The sequence below is a fragment of the Trachemys scripta genome, chromosome 12 (assembly GCF_013100865.1).
Source record: "Trachemys scripta elegans isolate TJP31775 chromosome 12, CAS_Tse_1.0, whole genome shotgun sequence".
NCBI lineage: Eukaryota > Metazoa > Chordata > Testudines > Emydidae > Trachemys > Trachemys scripta.
Window position 1 is genome coordinate 18,360,148 of NC_048309.1, and position 27,864 is coordinate 18,388,011.

General features: G+C 42.7%; 1 protein-coding gene across 9 annotated transcripts in view; it reads left to right on the plus strand.

Annotated features, from left to right (window-relative positions):
- The window catches only part of ZMYND8 (zinc finger MYND-type containing 8), a 105,808-nt gene that overhangs the window by 52,517 nt on the left and 25,427 nt on the right, over positions 1-27,864 (plus strand). For 8 of the 9 annotated variants that reach the window (XM_034787150.1, XM_034787153.1, XM_034787149.1 and 5 more), the window contains 5 exons: positions 692-1,170; positions 12,076-12,216; positions 24,585-24,737; positions 25,672-26,178; positions 26,778-27,149. In XM_034787150.1, the coding sequence (XP_034643041.1) occupies positions 692-1,170; positions 12,076-12,216; positions 24,585-24,737; positions 25,672-26,178; positions 26,778-27,149 (1,652 nt within the window). The remainder of the gene's footprint in view (positions 1-691; positions 1,171-12,075; positions 12,217-24,584; positions 24,738-25,671; positions 26,179-26,777; positions 27,150-27,864) is intronic. The other variant, XM_034787157.1, reaches the window with a different exon arrangement.

Genomic DNA, 27,864 nt, shown 5'->3' on the forward strand with positions numbered 1-27,864 from the left:
CCATTAACAGTGGGTTTAGCAAGAATTGAAAACATGAATCTATAGGGCTGTATGAGGCCGTGCATTTATGTACTCTTTATGGCTATGGAATAATTAAGTCAGAGCTCCTGGAATTTTACAGTCACCTGTGGGTTTGGTAGGTCTGGAGTTGGATATCTACATGAAATCACGGAAAATAAAATAAAATAAATTCTCGAAACCTCTCTACAGCACCTGTCCTGATAGAACTTCAGAGTATACTATACAGTATGCATACAATTTTACACTGTAAAGAATGTGCATGCCACAACTGCTAAACAGTCCTTCCAAAACAAACTCTCTGATAGGCTTTTCTACTTTGGCCTTAACCCCAGCCAGTCTAGATTCGAAGATTGTTTTTTAGGGGATCTTTTTACAGACTTAATGAATTTTCTAGGTGAAGAGTCATTTCACTGGTTGTGTTTCTGAGTCAAAAAATACATAGTGGTAATCTAAAACACAAATTATTTACCAAAAAACCCTACTAATGATGCAAAATTAATTAAAGTAAGAGGACATTCAAGATTTTTTAGAAGATACATTGTGTGCTTGTCTTGGGATGTTATGATATTAAAATAAATTAATCTGGGTTAAAAACTAGCAATTTCAAATAAACAATGTGGAATTTAATTTTATATCTTTCCTTTTTTTTTTTTTGCTGTTTTGTATATAGGGCCTGGGTTCCAATAAATAATTGCTACCTCATGTCTAAAGAAATTCCTTTTTCTGTGAAAAAGACTAAAAGCATCTTCAACAGTGCAATGCAAGAGATGGAGGTTTATGTGGAGAATATTCGTAGAAAGTTTGGAGTATTTAATTACGCACCTTTCCGGACACCATATACTCCCAACAACCAATACCAAATGTTGTTAGATCCTGCAAACCCAGCAGCTGGAACTGCAAAGACAGACAAACAAGAGAAAATCAAACTGAACTTCGACATGACAGCATCACCCAAGATTCTAATGAGCAAATCTATGCTGAGCAACACTGGTCGAAGGATTTCCTTGACAGATATGCCACGGTCACCAATGAGTACAAACTCATCAGTTCACACTGGATCCGATGTTGAACAGGATGCAGAGAAAAAAGCAACCTCCAGTCATTGTAGTGCAAGTGAAGAGTCCATGGACTTCATTGACAAGAGTTCAGGTAAAAGCTGGGGAAAGAGGGATGCTGCATTTGGTTAAAAACATTTTTTTATTAAATGTAATTAATAAAGACAAGCTTTTTCGCCTGGCAGTTTACAAGGAAGTTGTAGAGGAAGGGAGCAGTTTCATTTTATCTATCAAAAGGCACAGAAAAGAAGTAATAGAATTAAACTGTATCAAGGAACATTTAGTTTAAATAGCAGGAAATTTTTGTAACTGTCAGAATGAGAGCTTATGCAGTCGCCATCACTGGAGATATTCAAGTTAAAACTTGATAGACAATTTTTAGGACAAATTTAAGAATAATTAGGTCTATACTGCGTGCCTGATTCACCATTACATTACTCCATTGACATCAATAGAGTTACACCAGTGTAAAGCCCTTCAGTGCCAGGAGGCAGACTGGATAAGAGGAATCCTGGTCTAGTGCAGGGGTCAGCAGCCTTCGGCACGCAGCCCATGAGGGTAATCTGCTGGTGGGCCGCGAGGTATTTTGTTTACGGTGACCGTCTACGGGCCCAGCCCCTTGCAGCTCCCAGTGGCCGAGGTTCACCGTTTCCGGCCACTGGGAGCTGCGGGGGGACATGCCTGCGGATTACCCTGGTGTGCCGCATGCCGAAGGTTGCTGACCCCTGCTCTAGTGATTAAAGCTCAGGACTGGGGATTAGCAGGTCTTTATTCTGTTCCCAGCTGTGCCACAGAGTTGAGAAAATCACTTAACCTGGATTTTTTTCCTCCATAAAGTGGGGAAGATCACATGTACCTCACAGAAGTGTTGTGAAAATTGATTATTAATGACTGTAAAGTTCTTTGTGATTCTTGGAAAAAAGCAAAATTCATCTTTGCACCAAAGCAGCTGCTGCTGCAATTGTTGGCTAGTATCAGAGGGGTAGCCGTGTTAGTCTGAATCTGTAAAAAGCAACAGAGGGTCCTGTGGCACCTTTGAGACTAACAGAAGTATTGGGAGCATAAGCTTTTGTGGATAAGAACCTCACTTCTTCAGATGCAATTGTTGGCTAAGATTTTGAAAAATGACGAATGTTTTGGGATGCCCAATATTTGGGTCACCAACTTCAGATGCCTTGAAGATTGCCTGCTTTTCAGAGAGTATCTTCTTAAAGAATCATTTAACTACTGGCACTAATACTAGGTGTAATTTCAAGGGAGCTAATAACTTCAGTTTTTAAGGGTAGGGGAAATGACCTATCTAAAGGATATTCAAAGAGCAGTGTAAAGGATTTCATATAAAAATTTGGAAACTGGAAAAACTAGTTAACACAGCTTAGGGTATAATAGTAAAATGGAGTGACTTCTCAAATGTTGCTCATCTTAAACACAGACCTTAATTCAAGAAACTACCATTCATGTTTCTCAGTCAAAAGAGGAGCCAAGTGTATGGGAAATAAATACATGAAATATTTGTTCCTTGTCCTTAATTTGTTTAAATTTCTGAGTTGCTGTTCTGCCACCCTGTAGAGACTTTTATCTTGGATAGACATTTGAGAATTCCATTTCCTTCAAAATAACGTCTACAGAAGCTGTAAAAACCTTTCTTAAACCAATTTGTATGTTGTCAGAGGGACTCAGCTTTTTCAGTGTCTGGGTGATTGCTCCGATAATATACGTCCTTCTGAATCTCGTATTGTTTAGTGATGAACTCTAGTAGAACATCTGCTAGTGCATGTCATGATCAAGAAGGAGAAACTTCTGTACTAGCTACCTTTTGCTTTAGAGAGCAGGGTTGCTGATAGCAGAATCAGTGCTTGATACTCATTGGTAGAATGTTCATCATCTTGTGAATTGCCACTCTCCTTTGAAGTCCCTGAGTGTAAGGAATTGTAGTGTGAGTCCTGTTTATTTCTCTTTATTTGGGGGAGAAGGGAGACTTTGGTCTCAGCGTGTGGTGAAAATTCACTTTTTGGGAAGTATTTCTCTTCATGGAGAAACATTCATTTGTATTTTACAATCACTTTTTTTTAAATTGAGGAGTATTTGGATCTACTTGCTAGTAGTGCCACCGTATAAGTGACATTGCGTGCCAGTCTTGCTCCCATTGATTTAGTGAGATTAGGATTGGGCCATTTATTTGCAACTCTTCCAGTTACAGCTACAGTGTCAGAAACAATAAGCCAGTTTCCAACCTACTTTTAGCATTTCAAAAGGAAATTTTTAATTATTGAACAAAATCTTTACTATATAAACTCTTTGCTGGTATGTTCTGCTCTTCCTGTAAACTCAGCAGAGTCAAAGTTCAGAAGCATAAACAGAAGTCCAGTTTTTTTAATTTATTGATGTTGCAAATCTCCATCTGATCACTTGATGGCCTAGTCTTCACTTACCGGCTGGTCCGGCGGCATGCCATCGATGTTCTGGGATCAATTTATCGCGTCTGGTTAAGACGCGATAAATCGATCCCGGATCGATCCCGGAAGTGCTCACAGTCGGCGCCGGTACTCCAGCTCGCCGAGAGGAGTACGCGGCGTCGACGGGGGGAGACTTCCGGCCGCGTCTGGACCGCAGTAAGTCCGGACTAAGGTACTTCGAATTCAGCTACGTTATTAACGTAGCTGAATTTGCGTACCTTAGTCCGAAGTCCGGACTAAGTGGGGACCAGCCTGATGTCTTCAGACATGATATGTTAAGCTATTGTGGCAAGTCACCTCTTTTCTCTTGTCAGCCCTAGTGCTTCCCCCTCTGGCAATGGTGGGCCTGGAGTAATAAGCCCCACTCAGGCAGGATTTGCCTTCCCCCATCTGTGCTCCATTGGTTGTATTTTCAGGGTAGGCCTGAGGGTCAGCCTAAGGGGTGATCCTCCACCAAACAAAACGGAAACAGTCTTATAAACAGAATTGGGAGAGGGTATCTCAGGTGTCAGTCCTTCCCTTAGCAGGCACTCAAGTTTGGCTGTCTCCGCTATGGGAAGGAGCACAGCCTCTCACCTAGAGCAGCCTATTTCCCTGCTGCCACTAGTCTGGCAGCAGCTTGTCTTTCTCTTCCTGCCCCCCAGGGGTTTTTAAAGGCCTCAGGCAGCCCTTAATTGGATTCAGGTGTCCCTAATTGACCTGAGGTAACCCCCTTCTCAGCTTCTAGGAAAAAGCGCTAATATATCAGCCTTCCAGGACCCTCTTGCAGCCATCAGGCCTGACTTTGTCACACTATATAATGTACATGCCAAGTGTCCTATAGTTACCAGGCACTTAAAGGTTAAATATCATAGGGCAACAGAAAACCTCTCTCTTATGCTACTTTACATAGTCAGTCATCAAGTCTTCAGTTGCCTTTGAGTGGGGGGGGATCCAGTTACAACACAGTTCCAGTTTGTGGAATAAACAGAATCTTAAGTAGTTTAGAATAGTTAGGTTAGTAAGTTGATTAAGCCCCTTTTCTTCTTTTTCTCCCCATTTAAAAAAAAAAAAATCCTTAAGTGATATTGTTTTCTCTCAAAATGCCAGGGTCTCCTGGCTTTAAATGCTGCATTTCCTGCCGGGAGGCAATTCTGATTTCTGACTGACACTCACAATGTGTCCCATGCCTGGGGGAAATTCATGTGCCCCGGAAGTGCAAAAATTCCGTGGTCTCACGGCCAGATCAAGAAAGCCAGAGACCTTAAGCTGAAACTCCTCTTAATGGAGAAGTCCCTCTGTCCCACCTCAGACCTGGGTTTGCAAACTTCTCCTGCATGCGGCTTCTGACAGACACCCCCTCCTCCACCTCACAGGGAGGGGACCTGTCTTCTAAAGGACATGGAAAGAGGAGAGCTAACACTCCCCCTCTGAAGACTGCTCCAAAGAAGAAGCGATCCCTGACTCCATCTACCGCTTCGGTACCGACCATGCTGCAGCATAGTATCTTTGAGTCTGCAGGGATCTCCGGCACTGGCGGTGCCTTTCAAGCCGCAGACTGTAGGCGGGCAGGCTCTAAGAAGGAGGGAAGGGGGAAGACTGCCTTCTCTACCTCGGCACCTACAACACAGAAAAAGCGCTCGGTACCGGGTGACTCTGTTCAACAAGCAACACTGCCACCTCCTGGTATTATGCTACATTGCGCAGATACAGCACCGCAGATCCCCACGCCGTCCTTGGTGCGATCTGTGCAGGCTCCGTTCCTACCGACACTGCAAGGTCCCCTAGTACTGCCACAATTCTCGGTACCAGTACCTCCATCGGTACTGCATCAGTTTCTTGCTCCTAAAGACTTGACAGTTGCCCTGGTACCGGAATCACCTCTCTTTGGTACAGATACTGCTTCGGTACTTTCACTGCTGCTCACTCCAACGACAAGAGCTTCTCCTCCTGAGGATGTGGAAGGGGGGGGCTTTCTCCTCCAACAGTCTTCACCCATGCCAGCCAGTGTTCGGTCTACACTTCAGGAGCACCCCAAACCTCTGACCCAACCTGATTTTCAAGGGTGGTATGGTCATCTGTGGGGATCCCTGCCTATGCCCGTCCCACCTCAGTGGGCATTCTGAGACCCATGGGCAGCTTATAGACAGATTTACTGTAACACCACAACTGCCACCATGGAGATACACAGACATGCTATACCAAAATCCACAGTGCTGCCAGAGGCCCCTCCTAAACAGAATTTTGAGGAGGCGGAAGTAATCTTAGATCAGGAGGCAGCTCCTGCTACCTGCACCTGACTCTCACCAGATGAGACTGTTATGCCCTCTCCACCTTCTACCTGGAGATGATCTCAGGAACTTCCAGAGTCTCTTCAAACGGATTGCTAACAAGCTCCAGATAACCCTCGAGAAGGTCTCTGAATTGTGGCACGAGCTCTTGGATATACTCCACACATCCACCTCCTCTAAGATTGCCCTCCCGATTAATTCAGCACTCATGGAACCTGCAAAGAACATATGGCTGACCCCCACTACCATCCCTCCCATATCTAAGAAAGCGGACAAAAAATTCTACGTCCCTTAAAAAGGGATGGAATTTATATTCACACATCCTCAGCCAAATTCATTGGTAGTTGATGCAGTTAACGAAAAGGGCAAGCAACATTCCTCCAGCACCACCCCTTCTGATAAGGAGTGGAAATGACTAGACTTACTCGGCTGCAAGGCCTACATTTCAGCAACACTTCACTTCAGAATCGCCAATTATGAAGCCCTTATGGCAAAGTATGACTACATAAACTATTCCAAATTTTCTGACTTTATTGACTGCATGCCAAAGAAAAAAAGGGAGCAGTTGCTCATTTCTGAGGGTCATCTCTTGGCTAGGACAGCCCTTCAGGCATCTTTGGACTCTGCTGACACAGTGGCAAGAGCCATCACAACCACCGTAGTAATGCGCCAGCCATCCTGGCTTCACCTGTCAGGATTCCCCAAGGAAGTCCAAGCCATGGTAGAAGACCTTCCGTTCGAGGGTCCAAAACTGTTCGCCAGGAAGACTAATGAGTCACTTCAGTTGTTGAAAGACTTGAGCCACTCTCAGATCTCTTAGTATTTATATATCTGCAATAAAACATAAACAAGGCAGGTATTATACATTGCAGCGACCCAGACAAATCTCATACGCGTAGCAACTGAGACAATACAATAACCAGTGAAGTAGACTGAGACCAACCAGATGCGGCCCAAACTCCTCCCAATCCACCATCTCTCAACAATCAACATCTAAACAGCAGATTTGCAGGTTTGGTCGAGGGTTTGTCAGACCTCACCCATCTATTGCTGCCAACATTACATCCCACCAACCATCCCTTCATCAACCACCTGATGCCGTTCTATCCAACCTGGTGAATCATCACTTCCGACAGATAGATTTTGGAAATCATTCCTTCTCTTCTGTTTCAGTCTAGGGTACCCCATCATATCCTGTCAGTAACAGATTCTTTGACAGTCACAGGGAAGATCGTGACTGTCATCAAGGACGGTGGAACCAACCCTGCCTGCCACCCACCCCCGTGGCCATACGGGGATCCCTGGACTGCTTACTGACAACAGTTCTCCACCAGTACCATCTCAAGGGGAAACTAGGCTTGTTCAGTTCTCTCCTCCCCAACCATCCCGACCCTTCACTTCCCCCACCCCCAGGTGAGGAGACATTTGAAGAACAGGAAGCCAGGGCAGATACATGGGCCACCACTTAAACACCCATTTCAAACACTTCCACCACCTTCCAAGGCTGACAGTTTTCAGCAATTTTAAGACCTCATAAAGAGAGTAGCTGACCCTCTTCAAATTCCACTCATAGAGGTCAGAGATTTACAACACAAGCTTTGGATATTCTACGGTCAACAACGACCTCCAGGGTGGCATTACCCATCAATGAGGCACTCCTGGGTCCAGCTAAGACTGTGTGGCAAACAACTGCTACTAGTCCACTAACATGTGGAAGAGCAGATAAAAAGTATTACATTCCCCTAAGAATTTTGATTTCTTGTTCTCTCACCCTCCACCTAACTCCCTAGTAATGGATGCAGTAAACGAGCAGAGCAGGCAACACTTCTCCTGGTCGTCTCCACATGAGAAGGACCAAAAGAAACTGGATCTATTTGGCCGGAAGTCCTGTTCCTCAGTTCATGATCCTGAACTGCGGGGTTACTATCAGGCTGTTGTGACCAAATACATTTTCACAAACTGTAATAGATTGATGGTCCATATTGAACACCTGCCACAGGAACTTAAGGAGCAATTCCAGTCCCTCATTTCAATTGTTAGCCAGAACCACTCTTCAAGCCTCCTTGGATGCTGCAGACACTGCCGCCAGGTCCATGTCCAGAGCTGTAATTACTGTATGTGCAGAGTATCCTGGCTCCAGCTCTTGTGGTTTCAGAGAGAAGTACAGTACACTTTTGAGGACCTCCCTTTTGATGGTCGTAGGCTTTTTTCGGAGACCACAGATGAGTCGTTGCATACGCTGGAGGACTGTAGAGCCACTTTGTTTCATGGGCATATATACACCTACAAATAAGAGAGGTTTAGTAGGCCACAGATTGCCTAGAGGTCATGTCCTGCTCAGTTTTCTGGATTCCATAGATCCACTCAGCCCCCCCCACCCCAAATAAAAGAAAATAAAAAGACATAAGTTTCAGAGAAAGAGGGCTGCCCACCCACCTTCCACAACCACCAAACTGTCTCCTAAACAGCAGTTTTGACAGGCAGGTTAAGAGTTTGAATCCTTCTGCACCTCTGATTTTACAGCTGCACCCATTTGTCCACCACCTTTATGGACCTCCTTTCCCATTTCCAACATGCTTGGAGGTTGTTGTACTTAAAGTACTGCACAGGATCTTTTCAGGGGGAATAAGGCAAAATGCCACATTTATTAGTAATACATGTATTCATTAACACTGTATTATATGCATATAATATATTACACTTACACTCACACACACACACAAACACACTCCGTCTTGTTGTTACCAATTAGTTGCTCCCCTTAACTTCACTGGCCAGGTGAGTTAGATGGGGGAGGGGGTGGAGCCGGGCTTCTGCCGATCCGGATCGATGCTCCCATATTGACAAGACGAGACCCGGGGTCCTTTGCAAGACACCTCACTTTTATAGCAGCTTTCCTCTTATGCAAATCTATACCAGATTAAAACTTTGTGTCTGTGTTCATTGGTCCTTTGTGCTGCTTTCTTTTGAGTGTTGTCCCAATGCTGCAAAGAGGGTGTTTCCAAAAGAAGGTGCTTGCTTCTAACCCCCGAGGTCGTTGGTATGTCTGCTTGTCTTTAATGAGCCCACTTGACACGTTTTATTGTCCTTGGGTCTGGCTCCCAGCCCCTCTCCAACAGTTGAGGCTGTCTGGAGGTGCTGCCTTCCATGCCTTGCTCATCCACACCTCATTCATTCAACAGGGCAATTGATTAAGAGTGGGGGGGGGAGAGCTCTTGTTTTACTGCTAGCAAAAAGAAATTTTTCTTCTATCTTATTCTATCCTTAGGGGCTATAATATTATACCAAGGGCAATGCAAAGTTTCTAAATGAGGCTTTGATACAAAGTCCCATGAAAACAGAGGTCACACGTGGGTAGACCCACCACAAGGTTATATGAAGAGGCACAATGTAAAGTCATATGAAAATTATCACAGATTTATCTACAAGGTGGAGTACTACAGATAAGTAGTTCATAGAGGACATAACATCAGGCTTCTCATTCCAACCCTTCAGCTCCCTTCTTGAGCTTGTATTAAAGCAGGAGGGAAACACTCCTCCAGTTAGGCACAGTAGAGTTGGTCCCTCCCTCTCACTTGGGTGTAAGAGGTTTTACTTGTAGTATTTCCTTAGATCAAAGAAGGGAAGAGAGTGGAGACTGATCTTAGATCTAATATTTCCAAACAAGTTTGTAAAACCTGAAAAGTTCAGGATGGTGACTCCGGCAGCTATAATTTCTTCACAGGAGAAGGGGGATTGGCCCTTGACCTACAAGATGCCTATTTTCATACACTCTCTTTGGACAGGAAATATCTACAATTCATTACAGGCCAGGATCATTTCCAATACTGAGTGCTTCCCTTTGATCTTTCCTCTACCCCAAGGGTGTTCTCCAAAGTCCTGGCAATAGTTGCTGCTTACCTCTGAGAGGAGGCTAATCCATGCTGTATTAGGAGAACATCACCAGACAGACGTTAAATTGTTTTATTTAACTAAAACAACAACGTTAAGTATTCTGAATTTTTTTCGTCAACAGCAAACATATAACGTTTTAACAAAATAAGCATATGTCCCTGACTTCTCACATTTATCTCCAAACTTCTTCTCCTTGTCTAGATCTATTCTGCCCCCAACAATCTTTTATTCATTGAACTTTTTGAAAGGGATTGACTCTGTGTACATAAATTTGCAGAGGCACAATAGAGTTGAGGTCTGTTATTTCTCACCTCTATATATTATTTATTTATTTTAAAACATTTTTGTTATTAACAAGCATGTTATCTTTGGAGACACACACCCACAGTTTAAGAACTTCAAAACTAAGCATCTCTGATGGATAGATGGATGGTTCCATTGGATAGATAGAAAGATTAATCTAAATAATCTATACAGAAGCCTGTGGAACACCATAAAATTGGGTCCCTAATCCATGAACTATTGGAACTCATTTACAAAACTTTTCTTAAACATTACATGAATATATTGTCTCATACTATAGAATTAGAATTTATAATCTCTATTCCATGATGAGATAACGTTGAGCTATAATGTATCTTAATTAAAACTATCTTTAGATCAGTTCTTTCCTCAAAAAGCATTTTATCAAAAAAATCTGATTAAAAAAATCCGATTTTTTTTTAAATCATTGATTTTTATCCACCATGGATTCTTTTAATTGTGCCATATTATTATTTCTTGGGAAGGAAGTGGAGCTCATCGTGGAGAGTCAGATCAGAGTCACTTCATCAGAAGTAGATAGATATGGCAGGCAGACAGCATCATGTAACTCCTGCTTCTTGACTTTTACAAATAAATTTCCTGGAATTAATGTTTTCCTTTTCCCCAGGCTCTACTTGTCCATCATTGAAGCACATAAAAAAGCTAGGTTTGATCTGACAACAGTTGACTACTTTACTTAGTTCCCTTTTTTTGGCTACATTTTTTTCCCTGTTCCATGTTATAAACATTAATTTCTGTAATATTTACCACATCCTTAAACTTTGTTGCTGTCTTATTTTTGTAAATAAAAGTTTTGATTAAAATTTAAATGGCTTGTTTCTGTGATTAAAAAAAAAAATCAGGTGATCTACTTGAAGGCCATAACACAGAATGTTCCCATTTGAACGCTGTTAGAGAGATATCGCTCTTTGCCATGGATATTTGATGTAATGGAGTGACAGGGATAAATAACTTAGAAATATGTCTGAAATACTAAATGTGTGTCTAATTATGGTCATTGCATAACAAAGTATTAAATAAACATGATTGTACCTTAACATACATTCTCTCCCAGTTTGCTGCCTTTTAGGAATATCAGGATGCTCTATATTTCTTAAGGAAGAGCTATGAATACACCCTTATTAATATTCAATAATGTGTGTAAGTAGTGTATTTTCAAAGCATTAAGCAGAGATTTAATCAAACATCTCTCATTGAGAATATTGAGTCTTATAGGTAATGTCCTATATATGCTTCCTTCCCCAACCTATCTCCCTATCCCCCCCAAAGTGGTGGTTTTTGAAACTTTTAATTCACAGCTGAATTAAATAGTTGGGGGGAGGGATATCTCAGTGGTTTGAGCATTGACCTGCTAAACCCAGGGTTGTGAGTTCAATCCTTGAGGGGGCCACTTAGGGATCTGGGGCAAAATCAGTACTTGGTCCTGCTAGTGAAGGCAGGGGGCTGGATTCAATGACCTTTCAAGGTCCCTTCCAGTTCTAGGAGATGGAATATCTCCATTAATTTAAAAGAAGACTCAGCTAAAGTGAAGCCTCTCAGAGCATGCAATTCCAAATACTCGAATGTCTTGTTACCTTGTGCTGGGGTAGTTGATCTGCTACTGTTGTGCTGCTTTTGTTGTGAATTGTGCTTTTAATTCACCTTTAATGCTCCTAGAGCCTGGAATAGGCATCTTTTTATGCTCGCTTCTAAATAAAATAAAATTAGGTGCCAATTCAGTTTGTCAAGATCTTATTCATATCTAAAATACACAAAATCTTGATATCTAGAAACACCCAATAACTTGTATCAGAGTTTATCAGAGCCAAAATAATTCTTTGATTTAACAGAACTGAATCACAAGTAAATGATTTATTTTATGATTTCTTATTTAATAAGCAAAATAAAAGGGTTGTTGTAGCTTTAACCGAACTGTAACTTGCACTGGCAGCTGTTAAAAGCCTCTCCCTGCCCCTACTTATGTTAGTTGAAATGAAAAGCCATTTCACCACCCCTTGCTTTATTCTGGCTCATTTTGTTTTTAAATATTTCTTTACCAATTCTGTACTTTTTCAGCTTCTCCAGCACCAGCAAGGACGGGCCAAACAGGGAGCTTATCAGGCAGCCCAAAACCTTTCTCTCCTCAAGCCTCAACACCTATTGCTGCTAAACAAGAAAGAACTTCCACTCCAGGAAGCATTCTGAACCTTAACCTTGGTTAGTTCTAATTTTTGAAAGTCTAATACTGTTATAATAATGTAAATTACAGTGGAGTGGATGTGAGAGAGTAGCAAATTGCATGTATGTGGATTTAAATTAACATAGTACTGAAGCACGTGCCACCATTGTTTCATCAGCAGAGCTATGCTATATTTTTTGTAAAGCTGGAAATGAAACTTTTTTCTTACTGATGAAAGGTATTAGTTAGTAGATGATATTTAGCTGGACTCTCAGAAGGCTAAATGAACCCTTAGTGCCAAGGCTGTCAGTTCTCAGCTTCTCTTCTACAGTAGTGGATCTGTTTATTGTAACTACAGTGTACTTCAGCCAAACAGACAATTAACCATAAGAAATAGTTTCTGTAATAGTGGAATAGAGTATGCGCTAAAGGTGAGAGTCAATAGCTGGAGTGTGGTAAATTACTTAAGCCAGATGGCTCGGATTCTTCGAAGGTGAGGTTAAGGGTTATGTAGGGAGTTTTAAATTAAATGCTTGGCTGCCTGTAGTTCTTGTTGATACAGATGGAATTTTAAATCTGACAGTGTTTTCTGATTGATGTTTTAACATAGTTGTCTGAAGGTTTTTAGCTGAAACATCAATTATCTCTTCATAGTTAGGAAAATGTACCTTTGTTAAAATGTCAGTTTTGCCAAGAGTGAAAACACTGGATGGACTTCTCGTGATAACATCAACTGTGCCAGATATGGGTTACATTCCATCCTGAATCCAGTAGTCTTCTGATGTGACTCATTAGGTCATATTACCTTGTTTGAAGCATTGTGAGAATAGGGATTTTCCCTGACATGATAGAATGAAAGGCAAGAGAATAGCAGAAATTCATATGTTTCATGCAGAGAGCCGTGTAGCAGTTCTTCCTTTTTAAGCACTATGTTCTCCTGCTTAGTCAGAGGAAATCTATTGAAGGTAAGTCAACTATAGCTACTCCTCGGCTGGCTGAAGTTATACTGCCAGTCAAGGATAGGGAATAATGAGCAAAACTGTACATTGATGTTCTCAGAGCAGAGATCCTTGGAATCAAAATGGGAACTACCTTTAACAGATTGTATGTCTGAGGGAGAAAAGAGGAGACATTGGATATATTGAATATTAGCAGAAAGTTGCATCTCCAGAAGGGTGAAGGAAAATAGATAACATGGAATATGGGCAACATTACAATCAACTTTTAGGAATGGAGTTATCAGGAAGTTTGGAAAATTTCAAGATGAAGCACTTGAAAACATTGTGCATGAAGATCTTAGCCCCTAGGCTCTGCTACTGTTGATCAGGGCCGGCTCCAGGCACCAGCTCGTCAAGCAGGTGCTTGGGGCGGCCGCTCCGGAGAGGGGCGACACGTCCAGGTATTCGGTGGCATTTCGGCGGACGGTCCCTCACTCCGCCTGGGAGTGAAGGACCTCCTGCCGAATTGCCGCTGCAGATCGCGATCGCAGCTTTTTTTTTTTTTTTTTTTTTGGTTTTGGCTGCTTGGGGCGGCCAAAACCCTGGAGCCGGCCCTGCTGTTGATTTAACTCTTTTCCGCATAACACTGGTCCTAAGATAAATAGGAAGGCCATTTCCTTTCAGGGAGACCTCTTTATATGAAAAAGAGTTGAATAGAAAGATCTGAGTGGTTTGACTTCTATTTTATTTGTTGGGATGGAGACACCTCTGAAAGAAAATATCTAACTTACTGTCTCTTGTCTTACCTTGCTTTATGTAATCTTTGCCTGCACTTACATCTTGTCATGTCTAACTAATGTCACTTGTCTATGGGTAAAATTACTGCAGCAGAGTTTTAGTGATTAGTTTTCTTTAATATATTTAGGGTCCGATTTTCAAAATTTCAGCACCCAGCTGAACAATGGAAGTTCCTGGGTGCTGAACTCCTTTGAAAATCTGCCAAATTCATGTAGATTTCTAAATAAGAGCTGAGACATCTTGAAAATTTAGCTCTTAATGAGCAGATATTTTGGAGGGGTAGAGCTGTTTTGATTACATGACTAGTGCATATTGTGTAATAGTATTACTCGCCATAGTAGTAATGTGTTACTTAATTCCTTCATTCTGGTCATCCATTACATGATCCTGCATACAGTGCAGCGGCATTCCATAAATCAGTGCAGTACTGGGGCATAGTTGTAACACCGTAGTGAAACTTTCTGTCTGTGTGAACATTTAAGATTAGTCAAGTGATTGATTACTTAAAGGTGTTCTTGGGGCATTACTCTTTCTAGCTGCAGAACAGTAATGGAAAAACAGAGGAAAGCTATACAGTGTACTGCATTAAACTTTTTTTTTTTTTAATATACATACTATAGAACTTGGTGACTTATTTATATTTTTACCAAAGCTGAAAAAGAGCATCCATCCAAAGCTCTGGACACCCCGTCAGTCTTTTAAATTACAGAGTTACGCAAACAAGTATGCTTCCTTGATCACTTCTTAAAAGCAATACCTCTATCATAGCAGAATTTAAGTCTACCAACAGAGTCCCTCCATAATCCAGCCTCACCAGTGTAAAAGCCAAGGACAAGAGCTAGGCATTGCAGCTTACCCTGGAGGCCCAGAAACCAAAGCTGTTTTGACTAAGGGGACAGTGACTAAATTCCAAAGCTGAATAGTCCTCCCAAGAACACCTGTCGCTTCCCTTTCTTACACCTGGATGGTTCCAGCTCCAGAGCCTCCATTTGAGTGCAACTCTGACACTGTGGCTCAGGGACAAAGGCAATCACTGAGAGGCTGTAATATGTGTTTTGGCAAGAGCAAGTTTATATCTATTCTGGGAGAAGTTCAACGTCTCCTAAATGTGATTTTGCTTCAGCACATCTTGGGAATTACTGTTTAATAGAAGCTCAGATTTCTTGACATGATTTGTGTGTTATAGGTTAAATGTACTAGGTGAAGATGATTTTTGCAGGAACTGTATATTGTACTCTATTTTGGTCATTCATATCCTTATTCTGTTCTCTCGCTGTCAAAATAATTATGCAAAAGCGTAAATATAAATTTAGAAGTTGTAGCTGATGTGGATTTGGGTCCACTTTTCTCTTGAGCATAATACAACGGTTACTGGTGGGGAGATAGAATCGATGTAAAAAGAGAAGAGATAGGCATTGCAACATGCCCCGGACACCCAGACACCCAAGCAGTTTTGACCAAAGGAAGAGGGACAGTTTTAGAATTTTTCAGTATATTTTAACTATTTCATTATTGCTCTTTGTGCTGCGTGTGCAACATAGATTTATTTAGTCCTGTCAGGGTTTCCCACCCCCCCCTCGGAACACTGAGGTACAGATGTGGGGACCCGCATGAAAGACCTCCTAAGCTTATATTTTACCAGCTTAGGTTAAAACTTTTCTAAGACACAAATTCCTTTCCTTGTCCTTGGACTGGTATTGCTGCCACCACCAAGTGATTTACACAAAATATTTAGGGATTGGTCACTTGGAATCTCTATCTCCCCCCCCACACACCCCCAATATCCTCCCAAGCCCCTTCACCCCCTTTCTTGGGGAGGCTTGAGAATAATATACCAACCAGTTGCCTTAGCAGTGTGAGCACACACCAGACCCTTTGTCTTCAGGACACTGAAATCAATCAGGTTCTTAAAAGAAGAACTTTATTATAAAGAAAACAGTAAAAGAATAACACCTGCAAAATCAGGATGGAAGGTAACTTCACAGGGTAATAAAAGATTAAAAACACAGAGGATTCCCCTCTGGGCTCAGCTTCACAGTTACAGATGTAGTTTCATTCCTGTTTTTGTAACATAGGAAAAATTCACAAGCCAGAACAAAAGATAACCTAATGCATTTCCTTGCCCTACTTACAATTTCTGTGGTTTTAGATGGATTATTCCAGATATATTTCTGGAGATATTGTACCTGCTTGGCTTCCCCCTCCGTCCGGAGAGGGAACAACAAAAGATAGCCACAAACAAATCCCCCCCCCCCCCCCCCCCCCCCGATTTGAAAGTATCTTCTTTCCTCATTCGTCCTTCTGGTCAGGTGCCAACTATGTTATTTGAACTGCTTAACCCCTTACAGGTAAGGCAATCCAGTACAACTGCCAAAGAGGGATTTTATGCTACTGCATACGTAAAGGTTGCTACCCTTTTTTCTGTATTCATGACAAGTCCATATCATGAAATTGCCACTTGATGACTGTGAAAGCAAGTTTCCTTGCTGAATTTTAATGGAAAGCTTTTTCTGAAATCCTAGAAAGAGATTCAAGGTAATGATTTGTATATTAATAACAATCAAACTGAGTAACTGAAAACCAGCAGGCAGGGGGGCAATGTCAGTCATCTGAATAGTATTCTCCACTTGATTCATCGTCAAGTTGCTACTGCCTTTGTCTGTCTCAAGTAGAGTTATCTAGTCTGGTTCCTTACAAAATCTATGTTTCAACATCATTTTTTAAATTGGATTGGTGTTTTCAACTCTCACTGATCCTGCTTAGACTAATGGGCTATCAAGTGCCATTTCTTTATGTAGCTAAACCCATTAGGGCTGTCCATGCTCTCATAATTAGTTCACTTAACCAGTAGAACCCCTCTTAAAACATTATTAAATGTTAAGATACCAGTGATAGCAATGAAGTTCTTGCTACAGAATAATTGGTATGGTCCCCTTTTACAAATTCACTGTTCCTAAAGCTATAAATTATATACTGTGTATCATCCATAGCAGTAGGGTTATATTACAGACCACCTGACCAGGCTGTTGATTGTGACTGTGAAATGCTCAGGGAGATTAGAGAGGCTATTAAAATAAAAAACTCACTAATAATGGGGGATTTCAACTATCCCCATATTGATTAGGTACATATCACCTCAGGAAGGGATGCAGAGATAAAGTTTCTTGACACCTTAAATGACTGCTTCTTGGAGCAGCTAGTCCTGGAACCCACAAGAGGAGAGTCAATTCTTGATTTAGTCTAGTGAAGCTCAGGATCAGGTCCAAGAGCTGAATATAGCTGGACCGCTTGGTAATAGTGACCATAGTATAATTAAATTTAACATCCCTGTGGCGGGGAAAACACCACAGCAGCCCAACACTGTAGTATTTAATTTCAGAAAGGCAAACTACACAAAAATGAGGAGGTTAGTGAAACATAAATTAAAAGGTACAGCACCAAAAGTAAAATCCCTGCAAGCTGCATGGAAACTTTTAAAGACACCATAATAGAGGCTCAACTTAAATGTATGCCCCAAATAAAAAAACATAGTAAGAGAACCAAAAAAGAGCCACCCTGGCTAAACAACAAAGTAAAAGGAGCAGTGAGAGGCAAAAAGGCATCCTTTAAAAAGTGGAAGTTTAAATCCTAATGAGGAAAATAGAAAGGAGCATAAACTCTGGCAAATGAAGTGTAAAAATATAATTAGGAAGGCCAAAAAAGAATCTGAAGAACAGCTAGCCAAAAACTCAAAAAGTAATAGCAAAAAAAAATGTTAAGTACATCAGAAGCAGGAAGCCTGCTAAACAACCAGTGGGGCCACTGGACAATCAAGATGCTAAAGGAGCACTCAGACACATAGATGAACATAATTTGTTGGGGAATAGTCAACATGGTTTTTGTAAAGGGAAATCATGCCTCACCAATCTACTAGATTTCTTTTAGGGGGTCGGTCAACAAGCATGTGGACACGGGGATCCAGTGGATATAGTGTACAGGCGAGTCTCATCTTACGCTGGGGTTACGTTCCGCTGTCAGCGCGTAAAGCAAAAATCACGTATAGTTAAAATTACATAGAGGGTAATGGCGGGCGGAATCACCCGCACTACAGGTACAGTATTTAAATTGTTTTTCTTTTTTTTGTTGTTTTTTTTGGCCAACCGCGCAAAGCTGAATTCGCGCATATTAAATGCACGTAAGATGAGACTCGCCTATATTTAGATTTTCAGAAAGCCTTTGACAAGGTTCCTCACCAAAGACTCTTAAGCAAAGTAAGCAGTCATGGAATAAGAGGGAAGGTTCTCCCATGAATTGGTAACTGGTAAAAGGATAGGAAACAAAGGGTAGGAATAAATGGTCAGTTTTCAGACTGGAGAGAGCTAAATAGTGGTGTCCCCCAGGGGTCTGTACTGGGATCAGTCCTATTCAACATATTCATAAATGATCTGGAAAAAGGGGTAGACAGTGAGGTGGCAAAATTTGGAGACGATAGAAAACTATGCAAGATAGTTAAGTCTCAAGCAGACTGCGAAGAGCTATAAAAGTCTCTCTCAAAACTGGGTGACTGAGCAATAAAATGGCAGATGAAATTGTGTAGATAAATGCAAAGTAATGCACATTGGAAAACATAATCCCAACTATACATATAAAATGATGGGGTCTAAATTAGCTGTTACCACTCAAGAAAGAGATCTTGGAGTCATTGAGGATAGTTCTCTGAAAACATCCACTCAGTGTGCAACTGCAGTCAAAAAAGCAAACAGAATGTTGGGAATCATTAAGAAAGGGATAGACAATAAGACAGAAAATATCACATTGCCTCTGTATAAATCCATGGTACACCCACATCCTGAATACTGCGTGCAGATGTGGTCGCCCCATCTCAAAAAAGATATATTGGACTTGGAAAAGGTTCAGAAAAGGGCAACAAAAATGATTAGGGATATGGAACGGCTGCCGTATGAGGAGAGATTAATAAGACTGGGATTTTTCAGCTTGGAAAAGAGACAACTAAGGGGGGATATGATAGAGGTCTATAAAATTATGACCGGTGTGGGGAAAGTAAATAAGGAAGTGTTATTTAGTCCTTCTCATAACACAAGAACTAGGGGCCACCAAATGAAATTAATAGGCAGCAGGTGTAAAACAATCAAAAGGAAGTATTTTTTCACACAATGCACAGTCAACCTGTGGAACTCCTTGCTAGAGGATGTTGTGAAGGCCAAGACTATAACAGGGTTCAAAAAAGAACTAGATAAGTTCATGGAGGATAGGTCCATCAATGGCTATTATCCAGGATGGGCAGGGATGGTGTCCCTAGTCTCTGTTTGCTAGAAGCTGGGAATCAGCGACGGGGGGATGGATCACCTGTTCGTTTCATTCCCTCTGGGGCACCTGGCATTGGCCACTGTCGGAATACCGGATACTGGGCTAGATGGACCTTTGGTCTGACCCACTATGGCCGTTCTTATGTTCTTATCCAGAGAGCTTCTGGTGTGCACTGAAGCAAATTAAAATCTCAAATCACTTTTTAAAAACTTTCAGATTAATCCTAATTAATTCAAATTAATCCTTCCTTTGGAAGGTTAGGAGGTGACTTGATCAGAGTCTTTAAGTATCAGCTCAGGGTGAAGATATTTGATATTGGAGAGCTCTTTCATGTAGAACACAAAGGGTACAATTTCAAAATTATGTATGCGACTTAGACTCATGTCACATTTTCAAAAGTGATTTATGCACTTGTATTTCACACTGAAAATCCCAAGGGATTAAGTTTGTGTTATGATTAACACTTGCCAGCCTGGAAGTGACATAAGGATTGAAAAACTCAAATCCACTTCTATCTTGTTGCCAGTGCAGACTAGAGCAGTAACACTAAATCATCCGGCTGACCCCCTAATGTTTGCATTTTAAACATTAATCTAGAAGTCTTGTGCATTTTTGAGCCATCACTTTATTCATTAGTTTATTTAGATTTTGATCTTCTATAAACTCTACACCAAAGAGTGCCTTTGAGATACATTTATAAACACAGGAACATAAGGGATACAGAATAAATCAACCAAAGTAGCTGTACTTCTTGGAGTGCTTGCTCATGTCGATTCCATTCTAGGTGCGTGCGCGCCGACATGCACAGTCGGAGATTTTTGCCTTAGCAGTATCCATAGGGTCGGCTGTGTCACCCCCTTGAGTGCCGTACCTATGTGCTGGTATATAGGCACTGCCAACCCTACACCCTCTCAGTTCCTTCTTACTGCCCCTGATGGTTGGTCGAAGCGCCTTGTCTTGCAATCGCAAGAGCATTAGCAGTTCTTCAACAGCCCATTGTCTGTCTGTCTTTGTATACAGTTTAGGTCCTTAGTTAAGTGTTAGGTTGTTTGGTAGTTAGAGTCCCAGCTGGGACTTTGCCCCCAGAGTGGGGCATGCCCCACTGTCCTGGCTTCAACCCGTACTCATCATGCTACAGGTTGATGCCTATTAGTGACCCCCACGACAGTTATCTGAACCGTTTGGGAGAGTCCTGTAGAAAGGACAAGTGCAGAATCTGTAAGAACTTTCACCCTAGTAAAGGAGTGGGCTATCCGCTTTAGGGCCCTCCTCATAGAGGATGCTCTTCATCCTGCTTTGGAGCCCTTCCGCTCGGATCCCACATCGAGCACCTCATCATCGGTACAGAGGGCTCTGCCCAGTACCATTCCTCCTCACCAAAGAAGCGGCAAAAGAAGAGCCCCTCAGCACTGGAACAGAAAGGGGCCCCAGGCAAAGGACCTATGTAAGGCCATGTGCTCACCCTGGGGCTTCACGGGGTACCGCTGATTTGGGCCCAAGGATCCGCCTCCCCGGAGCAGCAAGGGATCCCAGCTTCTCCTAGGGCCCCCGTTGCCCAAAGTGTCCCCAGCAGCTAAAGAACAAGTAGGCCAATTGGCACCGCAGACACCACGCCAGGCGCCGGACTTGTCTAAGGCCTTAACGCCTGTGGGCATGCTGGTCATGGGATAGTCCAATAGGCCAGTGGAACCCCCTCGGTCCCTGGACTGCAGGTGTAGATCTCCATCTCTGTGGCCTAGGACCCCGGCACCACAGTCCCGGTCTCGGGTCAGAAGACCCAAGTCTATGCCACCGCGCTCTCCCCCTATGAGACATGGGATGCAGGAGTTGATGCACCAGTTCCAGTACCTTGAGCTTCCCGTCAAAGATCTCCATGGCGCAAGTCACGCTCGCCCAGAAGGTCTCCCAGACGTTGGTCCCCACCAGGACGGGATTGCTCCCGGTAGCGGCAACAGTCTCCATCCTCCCAGTACCGCTCATTGGGCAGGCACCAATCCTTGCCTCGCCGGTTGCCAACCATGGTTAGTTGACAGACTCAGGCCTCGACGGCTCCTCCCTGATCGCTGGAAGGGCAATGGTCGGATTTGGATTGGGACCCACTTACCATGCCAAATGGGAGTTCAGCCCCTTGCCAAAGAGGGGTGATTTGCCTGCCAAGACTTCCTACCTCACATAAAAGCATGGTGGTCCATATCCTGATGGACAATACAGTGGCTATGTTCTGTGTCAACAGGCAAAGCAGAGCCAGATCATCTGCCCTTTGCAAAGAAGCTCTCAGGCTTTGGGATCCATCTGGTAGCTGCACATCTCCCAGGGGCCAAAAACGCTTTGGCAGATCGCCTCAGCAGGACCGTCTCATCTCGCTTCGAGTAGTCTCTCCATCCGGAAGTGGTCAGCATCATCTTCCAGAGGTGGGGCACTCCCAAGGTGGACCTGTTCACGTCCAGGCAGAACAGGAAATGATATGTTTTCTGCTTGATTCGGGGGTCAACAGAGGATCCCTGTCGGACGCTTTTCTACGCCTTTGGTCGGGGGCTTTGTTGTACGCCTTCCCCCCTGTGCCTTTAATTTACAGAGTCTTCATGAAGATCAAGCAGGACAGGATGAAGGTGATACTCACAGTGCTGGCTTGGTCTCGCCAGTACTGGTTCGGCACACTTCTGGACCTCTCGTCGCTGCTCTGTTACAGCTATCGCTCAGGCTGGACCTGCTGTCCCAACACCACGGCAGTCTTCTGCATCCGAACCTGGAGGTGCTGCACCTGCTGGCTTGGCTGCCACATGGTTAAATGCGGAGGAGCAGGAGTGTTTGGCAGCAGAAAGCCCTTCATCAGAGTGACCTACCTGGCCAAATGGAAGTGGTTCGCTTGTTGGACCTCGGATAAAGGCATTTGGCCCAAGTGGGCCTCGCTGGAGTTAATCCTGGACTACCTTCTCAAGTTCCAAAGCCTGTCCCTTTCATCTATCAAGGTCCACGTGGCCGCTATCTTGGCCTTCCATCCACCACTCGAGGGTAGGTCGGTTTTTGCACAGGACACAACTGCCAGGTTCCTCAAGAGCCTTGAGCACCTCTACCCGCACATCAGGGGCGCTGTCCCTCTGTGGGACCCAAATCTTGTTCTGTCGCAGCCCATGGGGCCCCTCTTCTAGCCTCTGGCTTCTTGCGCTGTCCTTCTCCTTTCCTGGAAGGTCACATTCTTGGTTGCAATAACATTTGCCCGCCTGATCTTTGAGATTAGGGCGCTTATCTTGGAACCGCCCTGTACGGTCTTTTAAAAAGACAAGGTCCAGCTGCGGCCTCATCCAGCTTTCCTGCCCAAGGTGGTCTCACAGTTTCATACGAGCCAGGACATTTACTTACCTGTCTTTTTTCCAAAGCTGCATAAGTTGGAGGAGGAGTGTAGGTTGCATTCCCTAGATGTCAGGAGGGCGCTGGCCTTCTACATTGAAAGAACCAAGCCATTCTGCAAGGGGACACAATTGTTAGTTCCGGTGGCCGACAGGATGAAACGGGTGGACAACTCGAGCCTGAGAAGGAGCTAGAATTTACCAATATACATTGCCAAAGAGCCACAGTAATAACATCAGCAGCCCCCTCATAAGCTCTTCTTCCCCTCCTGAGCTCCCAGCGCCTCCCGCCCACTGGTAGCCCCGCCCTACCTCCCGATCAGCTGTTTCATGGCATGCAGGAGGATCTTTGGGGGGGGGAGGAGTGAGGGCATGGCAGGGGAGGGGATGGGAAGGGGTGGAGTGGGGACATGGCCAGTGGCAGAGCCAGGGGTTGAACAGTGAGCACCCCCCGGCACATTGGAAAGTTGGCACCTGGAGCTCCAGCCCAAGACTCAGTGCCTATACAAGGAGCTGCATATTAACTTCTGAAGAGCCGCATGTTGCTCCAGAGCCACAGGTTGGCCACCCCGGGATGAAAAGTCATCCAGTGTCTGCTCAAAGAATTTCTTATGGATCACTGCCTGCATTTGCTGCTCCTACGATCGGGTACTGGGGCCACCTCCGGCGATTGTAACAGCCCTCTCAACCAGGGTGCAAGCCTCTTCGGCAGCTTTCCTAGCCCAAGTGCCTATCTGTAGGCCAGTCACCGGGTCGTCCATCCACATGTTCGTGTCCCTTTACACACTTACCCAGCAGGCCCGGGACGATGCTGGCTTCAGTAGAGCAGTACTGTAAGCCGCTAGACTGTGAACTCCGAGCCCACCTCCATTGATACTACTTGTGAGTCACCTAAAATGGAATCGACATGAGCAAGCACTTGAAGAAGAAAAAATGGTTTACCTACCTTTCGTAACTGTTGTTCTTCAAGATGTGTTGCTCGTGTTCATTCCATTACCCGCCCTCCTACTCCTCTGTTGGAGTTGCTGGCAAGAAGGAACTGAGAGGGCATAGGGTCATCAGCGCATGGGCGCAGCACTCAAGGGGGTGACACAGCCGACCCTATGGATACCGCTAAGGCAAAAATCTCTCACAACTGTGTACGTGGGCGCACACACACTTAGAATGGAGTGGACATTAGCAACACATCTCGAAGAACAACCATTACAAAAGGTAGGTAACAGCTTTTCCTTCCTCTCACCCCATCACACATCATTTGCTCATCATGTGACCAGTACAGTTTAACACACAAACCCTTCATCTTATTCTTATAGACAGAAATCCTATTGTCAGCTCCTCGCCAGTGCTCTGCAAGCATACATGCTTTGCAGAGTGCTCAAGAGCAACAAATCATGATGTGTCTTATTTTGTGAATGGTTTGCATTCATGCTTTGCTTTACAGTATAGCACAGTATATTAGAAAGAGCTAATGAGACAAAAAATACCTTTATAATGAGCATATTTTTGGTTCAAGCATGTCATCTAGTACATACTCTTTGCTGCAGAAATTCCTGCGCACTATAATGTGGAGTTTGTGGGTAAGCTGAGGAGAAAACTTTTCCAGGATTCATGGGTGTGTTCTACATTGGGTAGGGTTGAACCTTTGATGTCTCTAGTATAACAATCCATATTTATGTCTTTCCTCTCCTAGTCTTACCTGTTGGGTTTAAAAGAAAGGCCAGCAAGATTTCTATTTTCCAATTCTTTATCCCTGCAGAAATCACCAGATTATTTTATGTAGAACAAAAGGGAAAAACGGTTATGTTTGTGTTAAAGCCATTCTCTTTGAGTTGTTCAGAGTTGCAGACTATAATTAGAAAATAATATTAATACATTTCAGTTAGTCTGCATTTTCATTTCAGTCTAAAATTAAGTAATTTTACTACAAAATTTTCATTGATGAGGACAGTGGAGGTTCCCCTCGCCCCTTAAAGTATCTTTCTTAATTAAAGAATTCTTTTTATAATGTCTTTTTAGATCGCAGCAAAGCTGAGATGGATCTGAAAGAACTGAGTGAATCAGTCCAGCAGCAGTCCACACCTGTGCCGCTAATTTCACCAAAACGACAGATTCGCAGCAGGTTCCAGCTTAATCTTGACAAGACAATAGAGAGTTGTAAAGCACAGTTAGGTATGCCCAGAGTCCATTGAATAAGGGGAGCATGAAACCTAAACTCAAAGGAAACTTTGATTTAAGGGTTGATTTTGTTTACAAACTTGAAAAGTATTTTTCCATGTTGTAAAACCTTAAACACTTTTTACACTAAAATGTAAAATCAGATGATGATGTTTGAATACTTAAGGGAATACATTTTGAATGTGTTAAGCTGGAACAATCTAACGTATAATAGAACCTGCTGTTACGAATCTCTCTGAAGAACTTTCACATTTTAACCTATGTTCTTTGCACCTTTCTGATGTAGATTAGTGTACTTATTTTTGTGGTCTTATTTTTCCTTGTAACATGAAAAATTCAAGAACTGTAGCTAGTTTACTAAATACTACCTGGTATTAACATATCCAGTTACACCCAGTAGGGGGTGGTGATACTATTAAATATTTGTATTGCACTATTGCTTTGCATGGCACTTCATAGTGATTTAAAAAACGACACCACCTCTCCTTGGAAAATCTTCCAGTCTAAGGTCCTGATTTGGCAAACATGCATGTAAGTAACTTTAGTCACATGAGTGGTCCCATTGATTCTAATGTGATTACTTTTGTAGTTAAAGTTACACACATGCATGTTAGCCAGATTGGCCCTAGGTTAGACAAATTTAGAACATGAAGATAACTGATAAATGAGTAGGCAGGGAAAGGAGGGCCAAAGGTTAAATCCAGTAAAAATGTAAATGACAATCAGACATTCTGATATTCTTAAATAGAGAGTGAGGTAGGACACGAGGAGGAGGAGGTAGCTTAGAAATGGAAGTCAAGGTAGTAATACAAATGAACTTTCCAGTGTATAGAATCATGCAAAATATTTTATTTTTCTATCATATCACAGAGTCACTATCCAGTTAATGTGGAATAGAGTACATTTGTTTTGTGTTTTTCTGTGTTAGGAATCAATGAAATCTCTGAAGATGTTTATAACGCAGTAGAACATAGTGACTCTGAGGATTCTGAAAAATCAGACACCAGTGACAGTGAATATATCAGTGATGATGAACAGAAATCAAAGAATGATCAGGAAGATGGAGAGGACAAAGAAAGTGGAAAAAGTGACAAAGAGTCATTGACCATAAAAAAAAAAACTAAACCCCCAGCTCCAGCTGAAGTCAAAGAGGAACTTAAAAGCACAAGTCCAGGAGTGGAGAAAACAGATGTCCCTGTCAAAGAAAAGGCTAATACAGACTCTGAGAAAGACTTCTCTGAAAAGGGAAAAAATTTGCAGCATCCTGCAAAAGAAAAACTGAAAGGTAAAGATGAGACAGACTCTCCAACTGTGCATCTGGGTCTGGACTCTGATTCAGAGAGTGAACTTGTCATCGATCTAGGGGAAGATCATTGTGGGCGTGAGGGACGGAAAAACAAGAAAGAATCTAAAGAACCACCTCCTAAGCAAGATGGTAGGTTGAATTTATTTCCTCCTTTCATTTACGTGACAGACATAAAAGCAATGAACCCATAGTTTTCAATAATTGCTGATCTCAGTGAATGATCATTCACAGGAGATAGGTGCCTTTCACCAGTGCTCAGTATTGTAGTGCATATAATACACAAGCTTGCATGAATTTGGAATTTAATTGGCAAGTTTTTTGAATTTCAGCCATAACCATCACTCTTCTGTGAGCCCCGCAACAACATAATGATCCGGGAGATACTAGACTTGATCAAGCACTCCCAAACGTGTGTAATCCCACTAAAGTCAATTTAAGTGCTCCCATTAGTAAAAGCCATAAGAACAGATCTATTATGTACGGTATCAGTTCATGTTGTCCATGTGTTAATCATGGTAAATGTAAATTGCAATTAGCCATTAAGAAAAGTACTTTCGCTAGCTGTGCTCGGCATTACAGCTGTTAGACAAAAAAATATTTTTCCAGACCAGTCTATACTGTGGTGAGATGTGTGGTGTATAAGCCTAGCTATATCTTATTTTTAAGTTCTTTATTTTTCATATTAGATAACTTTCTTATTTTCCTCTTTATTACATTTTATTTTTAAGTTGTAGGTAAAATTCCACCTTCTTCCAGTGCAAGCAGCCAGCCTCCACCTGAAACTCCTGTGCTTACCCGGTCTGCAGCCCAAACTCCACCAGCTGGAGTCACAGCTACTACTAGTGCTACTTCTACTGTCACTGCTCCAGCAGCAGCCACCGGGAGCCCTGTGAAAAAGCAGAGGCCGCTTCTACCTAAGGAAACAGCCCCTGCTGTGCAGCGAGTAGTGTGGAATTCTTCAAATAAATTTCAAACGTCGTCTCAGAAATGGCACATGCAAAAGGTACAGAGGCAACAGCAGCAGAGCCAGCAGTCTCAACAGTCGCAACAACCTCAGTCTTCTCAAGGGACAAGATATCAGACAAGACAGGCAGTAAAAGGTATACACTTGTAACAATGTGTCCATGGTGCCCTAATTGCCTAGTAGTGTTCATGGTGATCCAAGCCCTTCTAACCAGGAATTCTACCATGAAAACCAGTCTCTCAAAGTATGGCTCTACTCTGAAAAGTGACTCTTTAAAAATGTAACAGCTTACTAAACTTATTAGCTTTCTGTGGTATGTTTTTAGAACCATTTATCCATACTTCAGTTACAATAGGTTTGCATACTTTTTGCCATTGTCAACCATCACAGCTCTAGAAGAGTGAACTGAATTATTTTCTGGATCATAGAAATGTAGGGCTGGAAGGGACCTCAAGAAATCATCAAGTCCAGCCTCCTGTGCTGAGGCAGTCATCAAGGACCCAGTACACCTAGACCAGTGATACTCAGACTGGGGCTCGGGAGCTGCAAGTGGCTCTTCAATGTGTCTCCTTCTGCTCATGATATTAAAACACTGTATAATTTAATTATTAACCAATCTAAGTTATTACCCTATCAGGATTCTTTCACTATGTTATTAACCAATTGTAGTTGATAAAATAATACTTGTTCGGGATAACCAAGACACACACACACACACACACACACACAAAAATAGTAAATGAAATAATGAATTCACACTACTGTGGCTCTTTGGGGTAATGTTGATCAATAATGTGGCTCTTGAACCACTGAGGTCTGAGTATCACTGACTTAGACCATCTCTGAAAGGT